The sequence below is a fragment of the Heptranchias perlo genome, chromosome 26 (assembly GCF_035084215.1).
Source record: "Heptranchias perlo isolate sHepPer1 chromosome 26, sHepPer1.hap1, whole genome shotgun sequence".
Taxonomy (NCBI): Eukaryota; Metazoa; Chordata; class Chondrichthyes; order Hexanchiformes; family Hexanchidae; genus Heptranchias; species Heptranchias perlo.
In genome coordinates this window covers 26,181,391-26,200,194 of record NC_090350.1, presented here as the reverse complement: position 1 = coordinate 26,200,194, position 18,804 = coordinate 26,181,391, and the positions used below count along the sequence as shown (strand labels likewise).

General features: G+C 42.2%; 1 protein-coding gene across 2 annotated transcripts in view; it reads right to left on the bottom strand.

Moving 5' to 3' along the window:
- The window catches only part of ldlrap1b (low density lipoprotein receptor adaptor protein 1b), a 41,903-nt gene extending 27,512 nt beyond the window's left edge, over positions 1–14,391 (bottom strand). The window contains exon 1 of one of the 2 annotated variants that reach the window (XM_068006591.1): positions 14,209–14,391. In XM_068006591.1, coding sequence (XP_067862692.1) covers positions 14,209–14,293 — 85 coding nt within the window. In that variant the 5' untranslated portion in view covers positions 14,294–14,391. The remainder of the gene's footprint in view (positions 1–14,208) is intronic. The other variant, XM_068006592.1, reaches the window with a different exon arrangement.
- Positions 14,392–18,804: the final 4,413 nt, after the last annotated feature.

Below are 18,804 nucleotides of genomic sequence, written 5' to 3'. Positions count from 1 at the left end.
CCGATGCTCAGCACAGAGTGCATCTACCAACTTAGCCTACTGTGCCTCATCACAGTAGGCTGTCTGTATAGACAGCCTACTGTGATCTCCACATCATGCATAGACTAGATTGTTTAGAAATGTTAATAAGGTGCTTAAGTAATTGCAGGTCTGCCATCAAGTGCATTTCACTTTAGATTTAAAACAATTCATTTTGCAGCTTCCCATATGTATTTTTAAAAGTATCATTTTTTAAAAACCTAGTGACATCAAGAAATTACCCTCTTGCCCTAGAGCAGATGTTGGGAATCATCTTCAAAGGTTAGTTATGAAACGACATGATATGTAGACAATTGTTGCACAAATTGGCCCAGCATCCCGTTGTCAAACTCTTTTGTTAAAGGAATCAGATTCTAAAACTGCACAGGACCATTCCTTAATTGCTGGCACCCTAATATATTTAAACAGCCTTTAAACAGCCACCCAACCTCAAACAGACCATCGTTCGCAGCAAACTACCTAGCTTTCAAGAGAACAGCGTCCACGACGCCACACAACCCTGCCACGGTAACCTCTGCAAGACATGCCAGATCATCGACACAGATACCACCATCACACGAGATGACACCACCCACCAGGTGCATGGTTCATACTCCTGTGACTCAGCCAACGTTGTCTACCTCATACGTTGCAGGAAAGGATGCCCCAGAGCATGGTACATTGGCGAGACCATGCAGACGCTGCGACAACGGATGAACGGACACCGCGCAACAATCGCCAAACAGGAGGGTTCCCTCCCAGTCGGGGAACACTTCAGCAGTCATGGACATTCATCCACCGACCTTCGGGTAAGCGTACTCCAAGGCGGCCTTCGAGACACACGACAACGCAAAATCGTCGAGCAGAAATTGATAGCCAAGTTCCGCACCCATGAGGACGGCCTCAACCGGGATCTTGGGTTCATGTCACGCTACACGTTACCCCACCAGCGAACAAATGTTATCTGTTTTTAATATAATGGGTCATTTGCTGGCTCTCTCTGCCTTCCGGATGTTTCTGCCTCTCTCTGTGTTTTTTTTCTCTGTTTTTTTTTCCCTGTTTGTTTTTTTATTGAATGTGTATTCGGAGGTTCTGCAGGTAACACCTCTCTGTCTGAACACGGTGATTGCCTTGGCAACGGGCAGTTGCAGAGGCAGTCTGTAAACACCATTTATTATTGTTCAATATGTATAAATGCGTAGGCTTCAAGGAGATCTTGAAACATTTGCCTGAGGAAGGAGAAAATCTCCGAAAGCTTGTGAATTTAAAATAAAATTGCTGGACTATAACTTGGTGTTGTAAAATTGTTTACAATTGTCAACCCCAGTCCATCACCGGCATCTCCACATCATGACTACCATCGACACCACAAACTGCCGGCTCACAGTGGAAAGGATATCCAAGAAGATCGCGCATTTAGACACAGACATCAAGTTTTTACAGAGCTGCAAGAAAGCAGACAAGATCCCGAAAGGACTCCAGATCACGAACCCACTCAAGTCCACATACAACTCGGATTACGCTGAGAGACTCTGCCGCCGTACCTCTCGCACACTCCGCAACCATCTCATACACCAACTCTACAGCAGACGCCACAACCTCGAAACCAAGATAGAGTCCATACTCTCAACCTGTACTCAGGACACAGCAGACCAGCTACGTTATACCGCCAAACAGACGAGGCAACGGAACTACGCTGCCTACATGAAAACCAAGAGCAGGAAGCTTGAGAAACTCGGCATCACCACCAGCAACGACCAAGCTTCCCCTGGTACCACGGTTGCAACCACAGGGAAGTCTATTGTCAATTTATCCGACCACACCCTTCAACCAGACGAAATCGAAGTTCTCAGCCGAGGGCTCAATTTCTGCCCCACTACCAAAATGGACCCCACTAGTCTCGCGGCGGACACAGAGGAATTCATCAGGAGAATGAGGCTCCGGGAATTCTACCACAAACCCCAAGATTTCAGCAGCGAACCCAATGAGACAATCGACGATCCGGAACAGCAGACAGAGGGATCCGCGGTACAGCAACCGAAGAGGAAAGAGTCAAACTGGACTCCTCCGGAGGGTCGCTGCCCTCAGCTGGACATGTATGCTCAAGCTGTCAGGAAATGCGTCAATGCCAGATTCATCAGCCGCACTCAGAAGACAGTCCAGAATGTCACCCGAGCACAACGCAACGCCATCAACGCTCTCAAGACCAACCGCAACATCGTCATCAAACCAGCGGACAAAGGAGGAGCCATAGTCATACAGAACAGAACAGACTATTGCAAAGAAGCATACCGACAACTGGACAACCAGGAACACTACAGACGGCTACCCGCAGATCCGACCAAAGAACACACCCACCAGCTCAACAAACTGATCAAGACCTTCGATCCAGACCTTCAAAGCATCCTACGCATTCTCATCCCACGTAATCCCCGCGTGGGAGACTTCTACTGCCTCCCAAAGATACACAAAGCCAACACACCCGGACGTCCCATCGTATCAGGCAACGGAACCCTGTGTGAGAACCTCTCTGGATACATCGAGGGCATCCTGAAACCCATCGTACAGGGAACCCCCAGCTTCTGTCGTGACACTACAGACTTCCTACAAAAACTCAGTACCCACGGACCAGTTGAACCAGGAACACTTCTCACCACGATGGACGTCTCGGCACTATACACCAGTATCCCCCACGATGACGGCATCGCTGCGACAGCATCAATACTCAACACCAACAACAGCCAATCTCCGGAAGCCATCCTACAACTCATCCGCTTCATCCTGGATCACAATGTCTTCACCTTCGATAACCAGTTCTTTACCCAAACACACGGAACAGCCATGGGGACCAAATTCGCACCCCAATACGCCAACATTTTCATGCACAAGTTCGAGCAGGACTTCTTCACTGCACAAGACCTCCAACCAACACTATACACCAGATACATCGACGACATTTTCTTTCTATGGACCCACGGCAAGGAATCACTAAAGAGACTACACGATAACATCAACAAGTTCCATCCCACCATCAAGCTCACCATGGACTACTCCTCAGAATCAGTTTCTTTCTTGGACACACGAATCTCCATCAAAGACGGGCACCTCAGCACCTCACTCTACCGCAAGCCCACGGACAACCTCACGATGCTCCACTTTTCCAGCTTCCACCCTAACCACGTCAAAGAGGCCATCCCCTATGGACAGGCCCTGCGAATACACAGGGTCTGCTCAGACGAGGAGGAACGCGATGGACACCTACAGACGCTGAAAGACGCCCTAGTAAGAACGGGATATGACGCTCGACTCATCGATCGACAGTTCCGACGGGCCACAGCAAAAAATCGCATAGACCTCCTCAGGAGACTAACACGGGACGCAACCAACAGAGTACCCTTTGTCGTCCAGTACTTCCCCGGAGCGGAGAAACTACGCCATGTTCTCCGCAGCCTTCAACATGTCATCAATGAGGACAAACACCTCGCTATGGCCATCCCCACACCTCCACTACTCGCCTTTAAACAGCCACCCAACCTCAAACAGACCATCGTTCGCAGCAAACTACCTAGCTTTCAAGAGAACAGCGTCCACGACGCCACACAACCCTGCCACGGTAACCTCTGCAAGACATGCCAGATCATCGACACAGATACCACCATCACACGAGATGACACCACCCACCAGGTGCATGGTTCATACTCCTGTGACTCAGCCAACGTTGTCTACCTCATACGTTGCAGGAAAGGATGCCCCAGAGCATGGTACATTGGCGAGACCATGCAGACGCTGCGACAACGGATGAACGGACACCGCGCAACAATCGCCAAACAGGAGGGTTCCCTCCCAGTCGGGGAACACTTCAGCAGTCATGGACATTCATCCACCGACCTTCGGGTAAGCGTACTCCAAGGCGGCCTTCGAGACACACGACAACGCAAAATCGTCGAGCAGAAATTGATAGCCAAGTTCCGCACCCATGAGGACGGCCTCAACCGGGATCTTGGGTTCATGTCACGCTACACGTTACCCCACCAGCGAACAAATGTTATCTGTTTTTAATATAATGGGTCATTTGCTGGCTCTCTCTGCCTTCCGGATGTTTCTGCCTCTCTCTGTGTTTTTTTTCTCTGTTTTTTTTTCCCTGTTTGTTTTTTTATTGAATGTGTATTCGGAGGTTCTGCAGGTAACACCTCTCTGTCTGAACACGGTGATTGCCTTGGCAACGGGCAGTTGCAGAGGCAGTCTGTAAACACCATTTATTATTGTTCAATATGTATAAATGCGTAGGCTTCAAGGAGATCTTGAAACATTTGCCTGAGGAAGGAGAAAATCTCCGAAAGCTTGTGAATTTAAAATAAAATTGCTGGACTATAACTTGGTGTTGTAAAATTGTTTACAACCCTAATATATTGACAGTGCTGGTATTTACATTCACATCCTCAGACATACATTTAAAATGCTACCAGTAGAGGCCCTTTGTGAGCTAGGGTAATACAATGCCTTTTAATAGTGCGTGGTAGATGCTGCAGTAACTCCTGCTAGTAGAAGAACTGGTCAGCCTAAGTTCATTCAAATGTAAGGAATCTTACAACACCAGGTTATAGTCCAACAGTTTTATTTGAAAATCACAAGCAAATCACAAATAAAACTGTTGGACTATAACCTGGTGTTGTAAGATTCCTTACATTTGTCCACCCCAGTCCATCACCGGCATCTCCACATCATAAGTTCATTCATTTCACTGTGTGAAAGTTATTTCATTCATATCTTTAAAAAAAAACATTTATGTTAAAACGGTGTAAATTGTGCTTACATTTCTTGCGATGAATTGGTGATCTTTCTCAAAGGGTCACATGGGTAGCATACTTAAAATGGACATTTCAATGTCATACTGGGGCAGAATGTGCATAAATGGTGGAGTGGGATTCATATCCTAGCCTTCAACACGTTAATGGAGTCTACCTAACAAATGTTCTTCCCTCTTACAGTACAATTCCATGGGTACCAGCTGCCCTCTGATCCCTCCTCTGCATGGCCATTATTCATTGAAGCAAAGGCTAAGAGATAATCTAACTGAAGTGTTCAAAACGAAAAGGTTTAGAAAAGTACATAACGTAAGATTTCCAGCAGTCAGTGAATCTGTAACATGGAGGCATGAACTCCAAATTAGTATTAGACACTTAAAGGGAGAGGTTAGAAGGAATCTCCCCCCCCCCACAAATGGGTTATTAAATTGGGAATGCTTTAATCGCAGAAGTCTACTGAAGCCTAGTCGATGATACACAAGGGAGAATTAAACACAAAGACAAATATTAAAGAGAAATGGATTACAGAGCTCTGGTCAAGAAGCTAGCACCAGCATAGCCATGAAAGGCATTCCGTAATGAAATTTCTTTGATTCCACGTCTCAGAATCCTCTCCATATAACAAATTGCTGACTGTCAATTCATTAATTTTGGGTGTATGAACTGTCAACAGGAGCCAGGTTAATAAGGGGGTTAAGAAATCCACATACTTAATTTTGATAAAATAAAATAATTAGCTGTGTTGAACCATCTAAATCTTATGTTTCTTTCATATGACTCCCAGTACCCACAGTGAGTGGGAGATCCGAATTCAATTTTAATTTCTAGTTCTCCTCTCCTTCCTGCACAATTCTATTAAAAGGCCTTCACCATTCTCAAAAAGCCTTCCACTAGTTTTTCTTCTCCCCCCATTCATTGCTTTTCAGCCTTTCTGATGGGAGCAAGGCACAAGAGTAGCGCTAGAAACAGATTTTTGGATCCATTTCTGTTTCATGTTGTTACATATAACATCCAGAGTAAAGTATAACTCAAACACTGCTGTGTTCATCGCTATGGGTTATGAAATTTCCTTCAGTTGCGAAATAAAACAGCACATTCAACAACTTCTCTATTCATCAGTGGGGACTCGCCCACCTTGTAGTTGCAAGCAGTCATTTAAAAAAAAATGTTACTTTTAATGCCTGAAATACCCATTAGAATAATCATGAGATCTAATAGCTTAGCTGATAAGCGCACTATGTTTGGAACTGAGCCATTCAGTCAGGATGGGACGATCCAGATTCAATGCTTGGTCTGCGCTGCGAGCTGATCAGACCCCAGGCTCCAGGAGCAATGAAACAGCACTTCTACGCCAAGGAAAAATGGGGAAACATTTTTTCTAATGGCTGCTGCTAGAAAGTGTGAATGTGTGGATAGCACGTTGAGGACAAAACTAAGCTCAGCAGTGGTGGTTGAATTTCCTGCCAAAACTAACTATAAAAAACAGGCACATGGATGAAGTACTGGATTGTGCCTGGCACCCATGAAATCTCACATGGGACACCTTCAGGAAAGAAAGGAGGAATAAGAACTTTAAAACCTTTAATCTTTGCAGTGTGACTGAATAGCTGCTTATTCCAGGTTAACCAGTTGATGGAGTTGACCTTTGACCTTGATTCATGTCTTCCAGTTTATCATTTGGAGGCTCCTGCACCTATACATCATTAGTTCACATCTCGCTCAAGATGAATTGAAAATAAAGATGTACATGAATTTTTAAATGGGTCCGGCAGGGGGTAAAAATATAAAAAATTCCAATTAGAAACAGAATTCACATTTGGGCATAGGACCTTTATTAAAAAAAAAGTTAAATCCTGCAGCTAAACCTTTTTAATCCTCAGATCATAAGTACTGGAATTTAAAACATGGCCCTTTGTTGAATGAGATTTCAGTCAAGCTAGATGGACAGGGTAAGGCTCTATGGACAGGGTAAGGCTCTATGGCTTGTTTACAAGTATTGTACAGGAATCACTCCAAGTACAACACCCAACTTCACAAATTGAAATGATCCATAATGAGTGCCATCTTTCTTCATATCTAGGTGAGGATTGATAAGTTCGACCACCAAAAGAATCAAATACTAGTCTTCCCAACGCATGTGCCAACTTTAAAAATACCCCAGTCTAATCCAGCAAGAAATGAATCATGCCAGTATGAATATCTTAAAATCAGTCTTACCTTGTAGCCCCAAGGAGCAAGAGTCCACCACCACTGTGCTGGACATTTAACTAGCATACACTGGGTGCTGGTGTACCATTTGTGCAGCCTGCAATATTTACAAAGTGGCTATCTCGAACCTTATTACTGTACAGACTCTGAGCTCAACTGCAAATCTGAGTTCAATGTTGGAAGTTGATGTCTCCTGCTCATTATGTGGATGGACTACTCTACAAATCAGGTCAGACAAACATATACAAGTGACAGAAATAGATACCAAACTTTTACTTAACACCCATTCCTTTCATCCATCTACATAAGTAGGCAAAATGCATTCTATTATAATTTATAGTAACAAGAGATTTAGTAAAGAAGGCATAACATACTGGCATCTGAAATAACCTATTATAGAATTTTAACTGTTTATTTCTAGATAAAATATTCTTCAGTTCACTACAGACTTCCAGTGTCAGATACAGTACATGCATTATGGATATATCCCTAAAGGTGCAAGAAGCTACAATTCAAGTAGCATACTACATGAACACAACTATGATTAAAAACACCATGTGTATACAAATTACTGTGTGCACTACACACTGTGCAGTTATATTACTGGACTAGTAATCTAGAGGCATAAACTAATAATTCAGAGAACAGAAGGTCAAATTCCAGAATTTGAGAATCCAAGTTTGAGAATTTGAATTCTGTTTAAAAAAAGCCTAAAAGTAAAATAAAAAGCTATTATCAGTAAAAAAAAGTGACCATGAAGCTGTCCTGTATGTGATACCAGTCCCACACCAATGTGGTTGACTCTTAACTGCCCTCTGAAGTGGCCTTGCAAGTCACACAGTTGTATCAAACCATTAGGGATGGACATTAAATGCCAGCCTCGCCAGCAACGCCCACATCCCGTGAATGAATAAAATTATTACATTTGAATAAAAAAGTCACACCTGGTATCTATATAGCAATCCAGTATTTAACAGGATGCAATACTTAAGTGCATTGTCACACCAGGGGGATATAATACTCAAATACATTGACAGTTGCATTAAGAGGTATATAGTACTGCAACACAAGGTCTTTAGGCTAAAATTGGAGGTCACACCTGAGCCTTAAGTTTGCAGCACAAGTCACAACGCAACACTTAAAGTGCAATTTCCAGAGTTATGGCTTTAAAAAAAAATATACCCTCCCTTCTCTCATTTTCTCCTCCTGCCTTGGGATTCAGTTCCTTGCTACCCACCCTTCAGTTCCCATCCAAGTGACTATTCTTCATGCACGAGTCTAGACAGCAAATTTCTGAAGGCAAATTTTTCCATGGAGTTCATCACAGCCAACCTTGATCTCATCCTTACTTGGCAACCACATATACAATTTCCCAACAAGAGTTACTGGTTAATAGAAGATAGAACTTGCATTTATTTAGCACATTTCACGACCTCAGAAAGACCCAAAGCACTTCAAAGCTAATGAAGTACTTTTGAGTGTAGTGACTTTTATATTGTAAGCAAAAAAAAAAGAATTGGGTACTTTAGCTGACCTTTCTCCTCCTGCACCCAGTCGATTGCAAGATTTCTATTATTCCAGCCAAGATCATCTAAAGCAAAAGACCTGAGATCAAATCTACTACCTTCTTGGCTCAGATCCAAACTGGTGGTGTATTTACCAATTGAGCCATAATATTTCATCCATAATATTTATCATTTTTAGGAAGGACTTATTCTAGAGAACGCACCACATGGGAGATACCAGGATCAGCTTTCGACTCATGCTTTTGGCACGTTACAATGAATGGTCAGAAAATCGCGGGTTGTGCATGTGAATTCCTAATATGGCAAGATTCTGGCCACGGCACAAAAGTGGAAGATTTATCGTATTGTGCCCTGCACAGTGTGACCAATGGCCATCACTATCAAAAGGAATCCATAAAACTCTTGGCACAGATTTAGAACAATGATTTCCATTGCACAGCGTCATTACTAGTCACATGGATGCACATGCATTGAAGTATTAAAAAATTACTGGTTTTTAAAAACGTTATAACTATAGGGTTGGGGTAAAGATGAAGGGCAGTTTTGCAGACGAGTTCAGTTCCTAAATAACATTCTCAATACAACAGGTAGTCGGAAGCAGCAATTGCTGCTTTTGTTTGTACTGCTGGAATTTGAACTTTTTCACCAAACAATTTTTATTAAATGTCACATCCCTATTGCTAGTTTTAATTTTAGCACTTTTTGAAATCAAGTTTACCAGGTATCAGTAAACAGAAGGCATGACAGGAAATGGGTGTGATAGTTGCATACTTTTAGTCTTCACAGTACTGTATATTAAAAAAAGACTAGAAAAAAATAAATTTCTATAACATGCAAAATATGAGGCCATGTAAAGGTCTGTGGTAATTCATGTGAATGCAGATAAGGATTTGAAAAGTAGCAGCTAGTTATAACTTCAGTGTCAACAAGGCAGACTCAGTCAAAAAGCTCAATAACAATGTATCACATGAAGAAAGAACTGCATTTATATAGCTCCTTTTCCATCCTCAAAACATCCCAAAGTGCATCATAGGCAATGAATTACTTTTTGCTGTGTAGTAATTGTTTTGTAGGCATACACAGAAGCCAATTGGCACACAGCAAAGTCCCACAAACAGCAAGGAGATGAATGACCAGCAAATCAGCTTCAGTAGTTGAGGACTGAATGTTGGCCAGAAAATTGGGACAACTCCCTGCTCTTCAAAAAAAATAAGTACCATGGTTTCTTTTATGTCCACCTAAACAGGCAGGTTTCATTTGAAAGATGGCACCTCCAACAATGTAGTGCTCCCTCAGTATTGCACTTCAGTGTCAGCCCAGATTATGTGCTCAAGTCCTGAAATGGGAAATGAACCCACAAGCTTCTGACTGAAGAGGCAAGGATGCTACTACTGAGCCAATCTGACAAAAGGTAGGAGTGATACAGACAAGGATGAGTCCAAGTTCAGCTCCTGGTTTGAGCCGAGTAAATCATCTCAAATAGGATGCCATGGTCATGATCGATGTCACCAGGCTAGAGGGAAAAAATGCCACTGTCTCATTCCTGATCATTGTTTAATGACACATTGAAAATGCACCCAGGGGTACGGACAATATGAGGCTTAGTTCTGATGACCCAATAGTCTAATAGCCCAACAATACTCAGCCTACAGGCTCATAACTGAAGAATGGCAAGATACAGGAAGGCTGCTGATACTAGTAATTGATGTCAAAACCATATTCCAGTGTCAGTTACTGCAGTCAGGTAGTCACTGGATGAGTCACTTTAAAGTTTGTTACAGTACACATTACAAGAACTTGAATCAACAACACTTGGTAGCTAAATCACCGACAGACACTATTTCAGTGCTTAACATTCACGGTACCACCTGCCTCATTAATAGCCATCAAATAAAACTATTGCTTTATTTATATTCACACCCAGCACCATTTAAATTCTTGGATCATTTAACAAGGGGTTTTGGGGGTGAGGGAAAGGCGAGGTGTTATAGCCAAAAAAATTGATTTACTTCTCCCCCTCCCCACCACCTCACCCAAGATGTCTGGACAGACACTGGCACACCACTCAAGGTGAACCACAGAATCATAGAAATTTATGGCACAGGAGGCGGCCATTTGGCCCATCTAGTCTGTGCCAGATATTCCAAGTCAATACTAAAAAGGCCACTAAAATAAGGTAGGTGGACTGGAAGCAGGCATTGTTTTCTGACATTTCATAGCTGGAGCCCATCAGCATCTATGTGGCTCCATGTTTATTTTGAACTGACTAAATTCATAATGTTCATAATTGAGGTAAAAGAATCATCAAATTGGCAAAACAAGTGGACAATTTGGCTCTCGTTTATCAGCTACAAACAAAGGATTATACATTGAGAAGCAAGCCTTGGTGGGCTGGATGAAACTATGTGTGGGCGGATTGATTAGCTGACCAATTACAGGGCTATTTGAGGGACAGCTCCACAGCACAGATATCCTGCTCCTACCCCTACCCCTCCACCCCCGACCCAACCCCAACAGTTGCTCAATATTCCATACATCAGACACAGCTGCAGTGTTAATATATTTGGAGGGGAGAGGCGGGGTTGGACAGAGCTAGTAATTTTGCAGTACGTCAGAATTGCATCTGCTGTCACAGGATTGTATTTGGACCTGAAATAACATTTCAAAATTAAAAACATTCTTATCTAGTTTGAGTTACCTGCTTATGATGCTTAATTATAACCTGGATATCCTGAACTTCAAACCTGGGTAATAGGAACCTCACTGCCAGGAACCAAAGGCTACACAATTTTCAAGCAACCATTTTCAGAAGTACAGCTTTAACTAGTCTTACCGCTATTACAAAATGCTATTATAATGATATTAATTCACTGGCTCACTCACACGTTGGTGCAGTTTCACAGTTGCTTATATGGCATTTACAGGAACATACATGGATACAATGAGTCTGTTGGCAGTCACGCATACTGGTTTAGGAATGTAACACTTCAGGGTACAGTACTTTGTCAGCTGTGGCCTTTGGGCAGAGGGGTAAACTGAGCAAAGATGCCAGGAGCTTTAGTACCATGTCTAGGGATGTCCATATACTGTGCTCACAGTTAGTTCAGATAATTGGCAACTATTGCTAATGCTTGTGCTAGGCAACACGATGCATAGTTTGCTACATCCAGAATTCTGAGATAAACTATGCTAACACTGCAATGATAGAACCCCAGTTGCATTGAACTAAATTTCAAGTTTGAAGTAAAATTGCTAAATATGATGAAATACATTGTGGCAAACAACTGAATAAAAGCTTTTAATACCTTACTACCCATCGCATGATTCTATAATCTTTCAGCGTGACTGGAATAATCTTCTACGTGTTAGTGAAATTCCAGGCTCCCAATTTTGGTTCATATAGAACCAACCTCAAGTACCAAGGATAGAATTTTGCTCCTCCATAATATATTGGGAAGGGGCAATATAGAAAAGAACAGGAACAAAGAAGAAATTCAATTATCTCCAGCATTAATTTATCTGTCATTCTGCCTAAAACATGCACTCCTTCCACTTACGCTGGAGAAACTGTTAGTAGCCTTTTGTCACCAGGTGTTGTACTGTTAGTGAAACAGCTGAAAAGAACTGTACACTGACATTTTGTACAACAGGTTTCTTATGGTGCACAATTGAACAGAAAGGGAGTGTTTATGTTTTAATGGCTGTCTTGCACTCAGGTGGGGCACCACCTTAGTGAAAAACTTCAGCTTACAGATTTACAACATAATTGTGTAAGCTATTTTGAAAGACTACATCTCCTGCATATTACTACAATAAATATGGTTCTTCTGGCTCATTTCCCTTCTCAAATAAAATATTATCAAAAAACTTTTAAAAAATACTTTATAGTGTCAGCTCGACATAGTCAGTAGCACTATGCTGTTGCCTTTGAATCAGAAAGTTATGGATTCAAGCCCCACTTCCGGACTTGAGCACATAATCCAATGCAATACTGAAGGAGTGCTGCAGTGCCTGAGATGCCATTTTACATACAAGACGCTTGTTCAAGTGGACATAAAAGATCCCTGTGGCACTTTCAATGTCCTGGGCAACATTCTTCCTTCAACCATCACCAAAAGACAAGATTAACTGATCATTCATGTCATCTGTTGGTGGTGGGATCTTGCAATGCACATTTAAAAGTACACTTATTGGATTAGGAAGCACTTTGCGATGTAGGACATAAAATGCATGTTCTTTTTAAATAGACAGAACTGGTAGTAAAATGAAGTTTCATGCTGGGATTTCAGGAGACAAACACAAATAGTCTTTCCACTGTAATTAATACACTGAAGTACAAAATATTCACTTTGGTGAATTATTTCACTGTTTGTGTAGGGCAACTCTGACTTCATTCTGGGAACAAGCTAGAACCTAGCCCCCCATCCCAAGAAATGGTAGTATGAAAACAATACTAAATATGGACACAGGGTCAATGGCCCACCCGACCTTTTCATTTCAAAATCTCATGAGCAGAGGGCATGGGTGTCATTAGTTTAGATATTTTGGGAGTGATGACACACAGGCTTACTTTGTGCCACCAGCAACAGTGGAAATCTGGCTAATCAGTAGGAACAGATAACTAACAACAGATAACTAACCACACATCACTTTAAAAAGAAGCACACAACCCCAGCAGCTCACACATTGTAAAACATGTCAAGTATAGAAATTAGTCAGTCCTGCCAGGAAGTCTGGAAAATATAATCAACCAACCTCCTCGCCTATAATTTCATGCACAGTATGCCCCCGTGATCAGGCCACTTCATTCCCCCCAACCCCCAGACTGTAATACAATATGATATATTCTGAGACCATCACAACTGCACACTCTTTCACATCAGCAGCCCACCCCCAGGTATTGTGCCCTGTTAGACACTGTATCGCCAGCAGTACAATATGCACAAGGCCTTAATGACGGGAGGTAGGTTTAAATGTTTGGGTTATAGGAGCTAGTAATGACCATGAAATAATTGATATCTGTGGGCAGTTTGTGCCCTCACGAGAACTCGCCGAGGGCATACTTGAAATTCCTTTCAGGCCCTGGGAAAAAGTCATGAACTCTGATCGCAATATACGCTGGTGGAGTGAGCGCGTCAAACTACCGAGGGCAGGGGAGGAGTCTATCAGTTTCAGGGAGACGCCTTTAAAAGATTCTTGTTTAAAACAAAAAAAGAAATTAATAACCATTAGATGTCGGAGCAATCCAGGGCGGGTTGGAATCGTTACGGTCACGGCGTAACTGAAGCTCAAAGGAAGTCGCAAATAGTAAAATTGACAGTTTCCTTGTCAGTTACACACGTTGACACGTTTGTTCTAACCGCAAGAGACAGGTCATCTGTGTCTCCATTTCTAACCATGCTTTGGGTGTCTTAAATCGAACTTAAGTCACCTTAACCTTCAAACTACAAACTAGCAGAAAGTGTAACCGTCTCAAAGGCTGCAACACCTAGATTCGACCCGGGGGGAGGGAGACACACACAAGAAATCTTTAACAAAGATCCCATGTAACAATATCCTGAAACCGGCAACTTGGCCAATGCTGAGCAACTTTCCCCACTCTTAAACCCCAATGGCATTAACTCGTAAAGTCTGATTGTAATAAAACCTACTTTTGTGTTTACCACTTCCCCAGCTTTGTTTAGCGATGCTGGGACTTCTTATAATCGCTCTTCCTGCTGACTTTAAAGCATCCATGTTTATAAATCCCAAAAAAAAAATAAACCAGAGTAGCAATATTTTACACAAGCCCTGCAGCCGCGCCTTCCCCTCTGTTATAACCTCCTCCCGCAAACTTTTCCCCAGCCCTCGATGGAGTTTAGGGGAGGTGACATTTATGTAAAACATTTTCGATCCAATCGTGACGCAATACGTCGCTGACATTACGTTTGTCGATCACCAGTTAAAGTTCCTCTCCTGCGGTATGGGACGGAAATTAAAAACGATCAAACTGTCCAGAATGTAATCTGATGGGATGAGATAATCCCCGGGGTGGGGGGTCTGAACTGAGGGGTCGTCAGAGAAAGGGAGGCTTTTTAAAGTGGCTGTACCCAGCAAATATTGCAAATGGACAGGAATGTGTTGGAAGAGTTGTGTGTGTGTGAGACAGAGATAAAATAAACTGGACTGTGCTAACAATGGAAAGATTAACCATCTGAACCCTGGCCCCCCCAGACACATTTCAATCTGTGTATCTGTACATGTGACAGCTTTATTCTGTGGGAGTATTTGTTTTTGGTAGTGGTAGGTGTCATAGCTGTTACAGATTGTGACCAGTCCGTAGAATCATTGGGCAATGGCTCCCCTGATGCCTCAGTGGGTAAATGCACCACCTGCTTACAGGTTTGACCCCTGAGGTGTGTTGGCCTGACTGATATCAGCCAGGCCAATGTTTGAGGCATTGTAATTGACCTCAGTACTGTAGGCCAAGGAAGGCTAGGATTCATGCTCCCAATTGGTGCCCATTGACTGCTGCTAGAAAGCGTAAGTGTGTAGATGCTAGGGCTGGGGCTTTCAACTTCTGCACTCTTCAGCCCACAGTTTCTCACCCATTGAGTTCAAAAGGTGAGAAATTGCATGCTGGCGAGCTCAGAAGGGAAAACCCCAGCTCTGGTGAGGACGGAATCAGGCCTCATTGTGATGCACCCCACGATGGAATGACCAACTTACATTCCACACATGAGAAAAACCACGAGTGAACATAAGAAATAGGAGCAAGAGTAGGCCATACGGCCCCTCGAGCCTGCCCCGCCATTCAGTAAGATCATGGCTGATCTTCGACCTCAATTCCACTTTTCCGCCCGTTCTCCATATCCCTTGATTCCCCGAGAGTCCAAAAATCTATCGATCTCAGCCTTGAACATATTCAATGACTCAACATCCACAGCCCTCTGTGGTAGGGAATTCCAATGACTCACAACCCTCTGAGTGAAGAAATTCCTCCTCAATCTTTAATTGCTGACCCCTTATCCTGAGAGTATGCCCCTTAGTTCTAGACTCTCCAGCCAGGGATAACAACCTCTCAGCATCTACCCTGTCAAGCCCCCTCAGAACCTTGTAAGCTTCAATGAGATCGCCTCTCATTTTTCTAAACTCCAGACAGTATAAGCCAATTTTACTCAATCTCTCCTCACAGGACAACTCTATCATTCCAGGAATCAATCTAGTGAACCTTTATTGCACAGCCTCTAAGGCAAGTATATCCTTCCTTAGATAAGAAGACCAAAACTATACACAGTACTCCAGGTGAGGTGTCACTAAAGTCCAGTAGAACTGTAGTAATACTTCCTTGGTCTTGTACTCCAAACCCCTTACAATAAAGATGACATGGAGATGCCGGTGATGGACTGGGGTGGACAAATGTAAGGAGTCTTACAACACCAGGTTATAGTCCAACAGCTTTATTTGAAATCACAAGCTTTCGGAGCTTTCCTCCTTTCGAAAGGAGGAAGCCTCCGAAAGCTTGTGATTTCAAATAAAGCTGTTGGACTATAACCTGATGTTGTAAGACTCCTTGCAATAAAGGCCAACATGCCATTAACCTTCCTAATTGCTTGCCGTACCTGCATGCTAACTTTTTGTGTTTCTTGTACGAGGACACCCAGATCTCTCTAAACACCAACATTTAATAGTTTCTCACCATTTAAAAAATATTCTGTTTTTTTTATTCTTCCTACCAAAGTGAGCAACCTCACATTTCCCCACTTTATACTCCATCTGCCACTTTCTTGCCCACTCACTTAACCTGTCTATATCCCTTTGCAGACTCTGTGTCTCCCTCACAGCTTACTTTCCCACCTAGCTTTGTATCGTCAGCAAACTTGAATATATTACACTCGGTCCCTTCATCTAAGTCATTGATATAGATTGTGAGGGCCGTCGGCACCCATTGAACACACACAAAACCATCACAATATATTCCTAGACACTTGCAACATTGAACTGTACCCCATCATGAGCTATAATTTTCAGGAGGGAGTTGGGAGAAATGGGAAGAAAATTGAGGGAAAAATAAAGCCGCAACTGAGAAAAACAGGAACATTTACTCCTAAATTAGATTCAAGTTCATGCTTTGGTTTAAACCTGTGACAAAAATGGAATGTGTTGTGGCCAAAAATGGGAGGATGACAATAGTTTTTACCTTGCGAGTTACCCAGGCAGTTTCACATGTGTAGATATTTACCATAGCTCACCACAACAGCCTGTCTTTCTGTAACAACATTAAGGGTGGCATATTGGCCCAGAATTTGCTGGAAAAATAACAGTGAGTTCACAGCACCCGTCATTATTTGTGCGTTAAAACACCCAGCAATTTGTGGCGAGGAAGAGATACGTCATAAGTTGCAACTCACCACAAATTACTGGACGATTTGCACCACTTCACTGTTAAGCTTGAAAAAACGGGAGCTCGCGTCAATCCCCCTGTGAGTGCAAAGAATTTGATGTATTTGCACCGTAAATACGAATTAATCTCACCAGAGAAAGTTAGGGCTGGTATTTCATGGTGTAAGGAGATGATTTATGGTCCAGACATGCCACTCAACCTTGGTTATCCAGAAATGGAACAGTTGAAACCGTGGAGTCTCACTCCTGCAGGTAGTAAATTGTTCCTAGAAGTTTTTAAAATTTAAAATTTTAAGATGTTTTTCTTACTTTTCCTTTCTGTCCCTCTTTATTTTTCTTTCTGTATCTCGTTTGACTCTAATTCGCCCTATTTCCTTCTTTGTTGTTCGCTCTGTTTCTTTCTCTATCCTTAAATTTAATTGGTCCTGTCATTCACCAAGGTACCTGATGTTCCATTGACCTCACTGCACCATTATCAATTCACATTTCCAGCAATTTGCGACGCAAAAATAATTGGAGCTGAGGAAAAAATTCCAACTCACGATGCCCTGCTCCAGCAAATTCTGGGCCATTATTTTCAAGAGGCAGGATCCAGTCATGTGAGGTAGAATTCATCAACCAAATAAAAACAGAATGCTTACAGGAAGAAATAACTGCGTAATGCCCCTAATGTTTTCCCCGCAATGGTGAAGTGAAGTGAATGCCACAATACAGGATGTGAGAGTAATAGCATATTATAATGATTCTCTTGGCAAGGGAAAAATTTGGACCTTCCAGTTCTGCTACCACCAGTAGCCAATTTTGGTTTGGCAACATCATTCAAAACAGAAATGTGTTTGAACCTTCATCCCCTCACTACCTTTTCCATCCAATTTAGTATAGCCAAGGTACATGGAGCTGTTTCTCTTATGCCAAATCATTAGAAAGAAGAGAGTGTCTATGAGCCAAGCCATTGATGGCATTGTACTTTAAACTGCTTCACCCCAGCTCTTTTCCATTCTTCTTGCCCCACTCTCACTTCCACTATTGAAATCTTCAATCTAAGGGAGCTCAGAGACACTAAAATTAAATCAGACTCTAAGACATGGTTCTGTCCTTCTGCTGTATTTACAATATATAAACAATTGTGTTTCATTTTTAAAAGATTTTCTTTTTAAATTGCAAAACAATTGTCAGTGGCTGCGGTCATGTTTGCTGCTGTGACCTTTTCAAATGGAATTTGATGTACTTGCCAGTTTCACTCAGACAACAATTTAGCAGCTTTAGACCCACCAGCATTTTTTAAAGTATTTTTTATTTTCATGGCGAAGAATTTTTCGATCGTTTTCCAATTACATGGTAAAGCAGAATAATTTTTAAGGTGTATCTGAATGTTTAGCAGATCTGCTGGAATTGTAGTTAGTTTTGTCTGGAGTGTAGTTTAGTAACAGATATATACTGCTAGATTCTACACAAAACTGATTACAATTCCAGCTGTATATATAGTATTATATATACATACATAAATCAAGGAAATGCCTGGTAATATTTTTAATGATATAATATGTGTTTAGATTTCTGATGTGATAAACATGATTGTGATATTGTGATAACATTACAAATGGAACTACTTCACAACATTTGTACCAAACACACACATTGCATCTGAGTTGCCAGCTGTACCCAGATGTATTAAGCTTCACTCGTTTTCTTTGAAAACATTTTACTCTGAAAACCTTTTATTTTGTTCAAATCAGTTTCCACTCCTTTTCATCAAAAATCTCACTCATACCTTCTTTGACCTTCCCCTAATAACTTTACACCATCTTGCACTAAAATAAAATATGTTGCATCAGCGAGTCAGGCCATGAGCTGTTGTTGGCTGT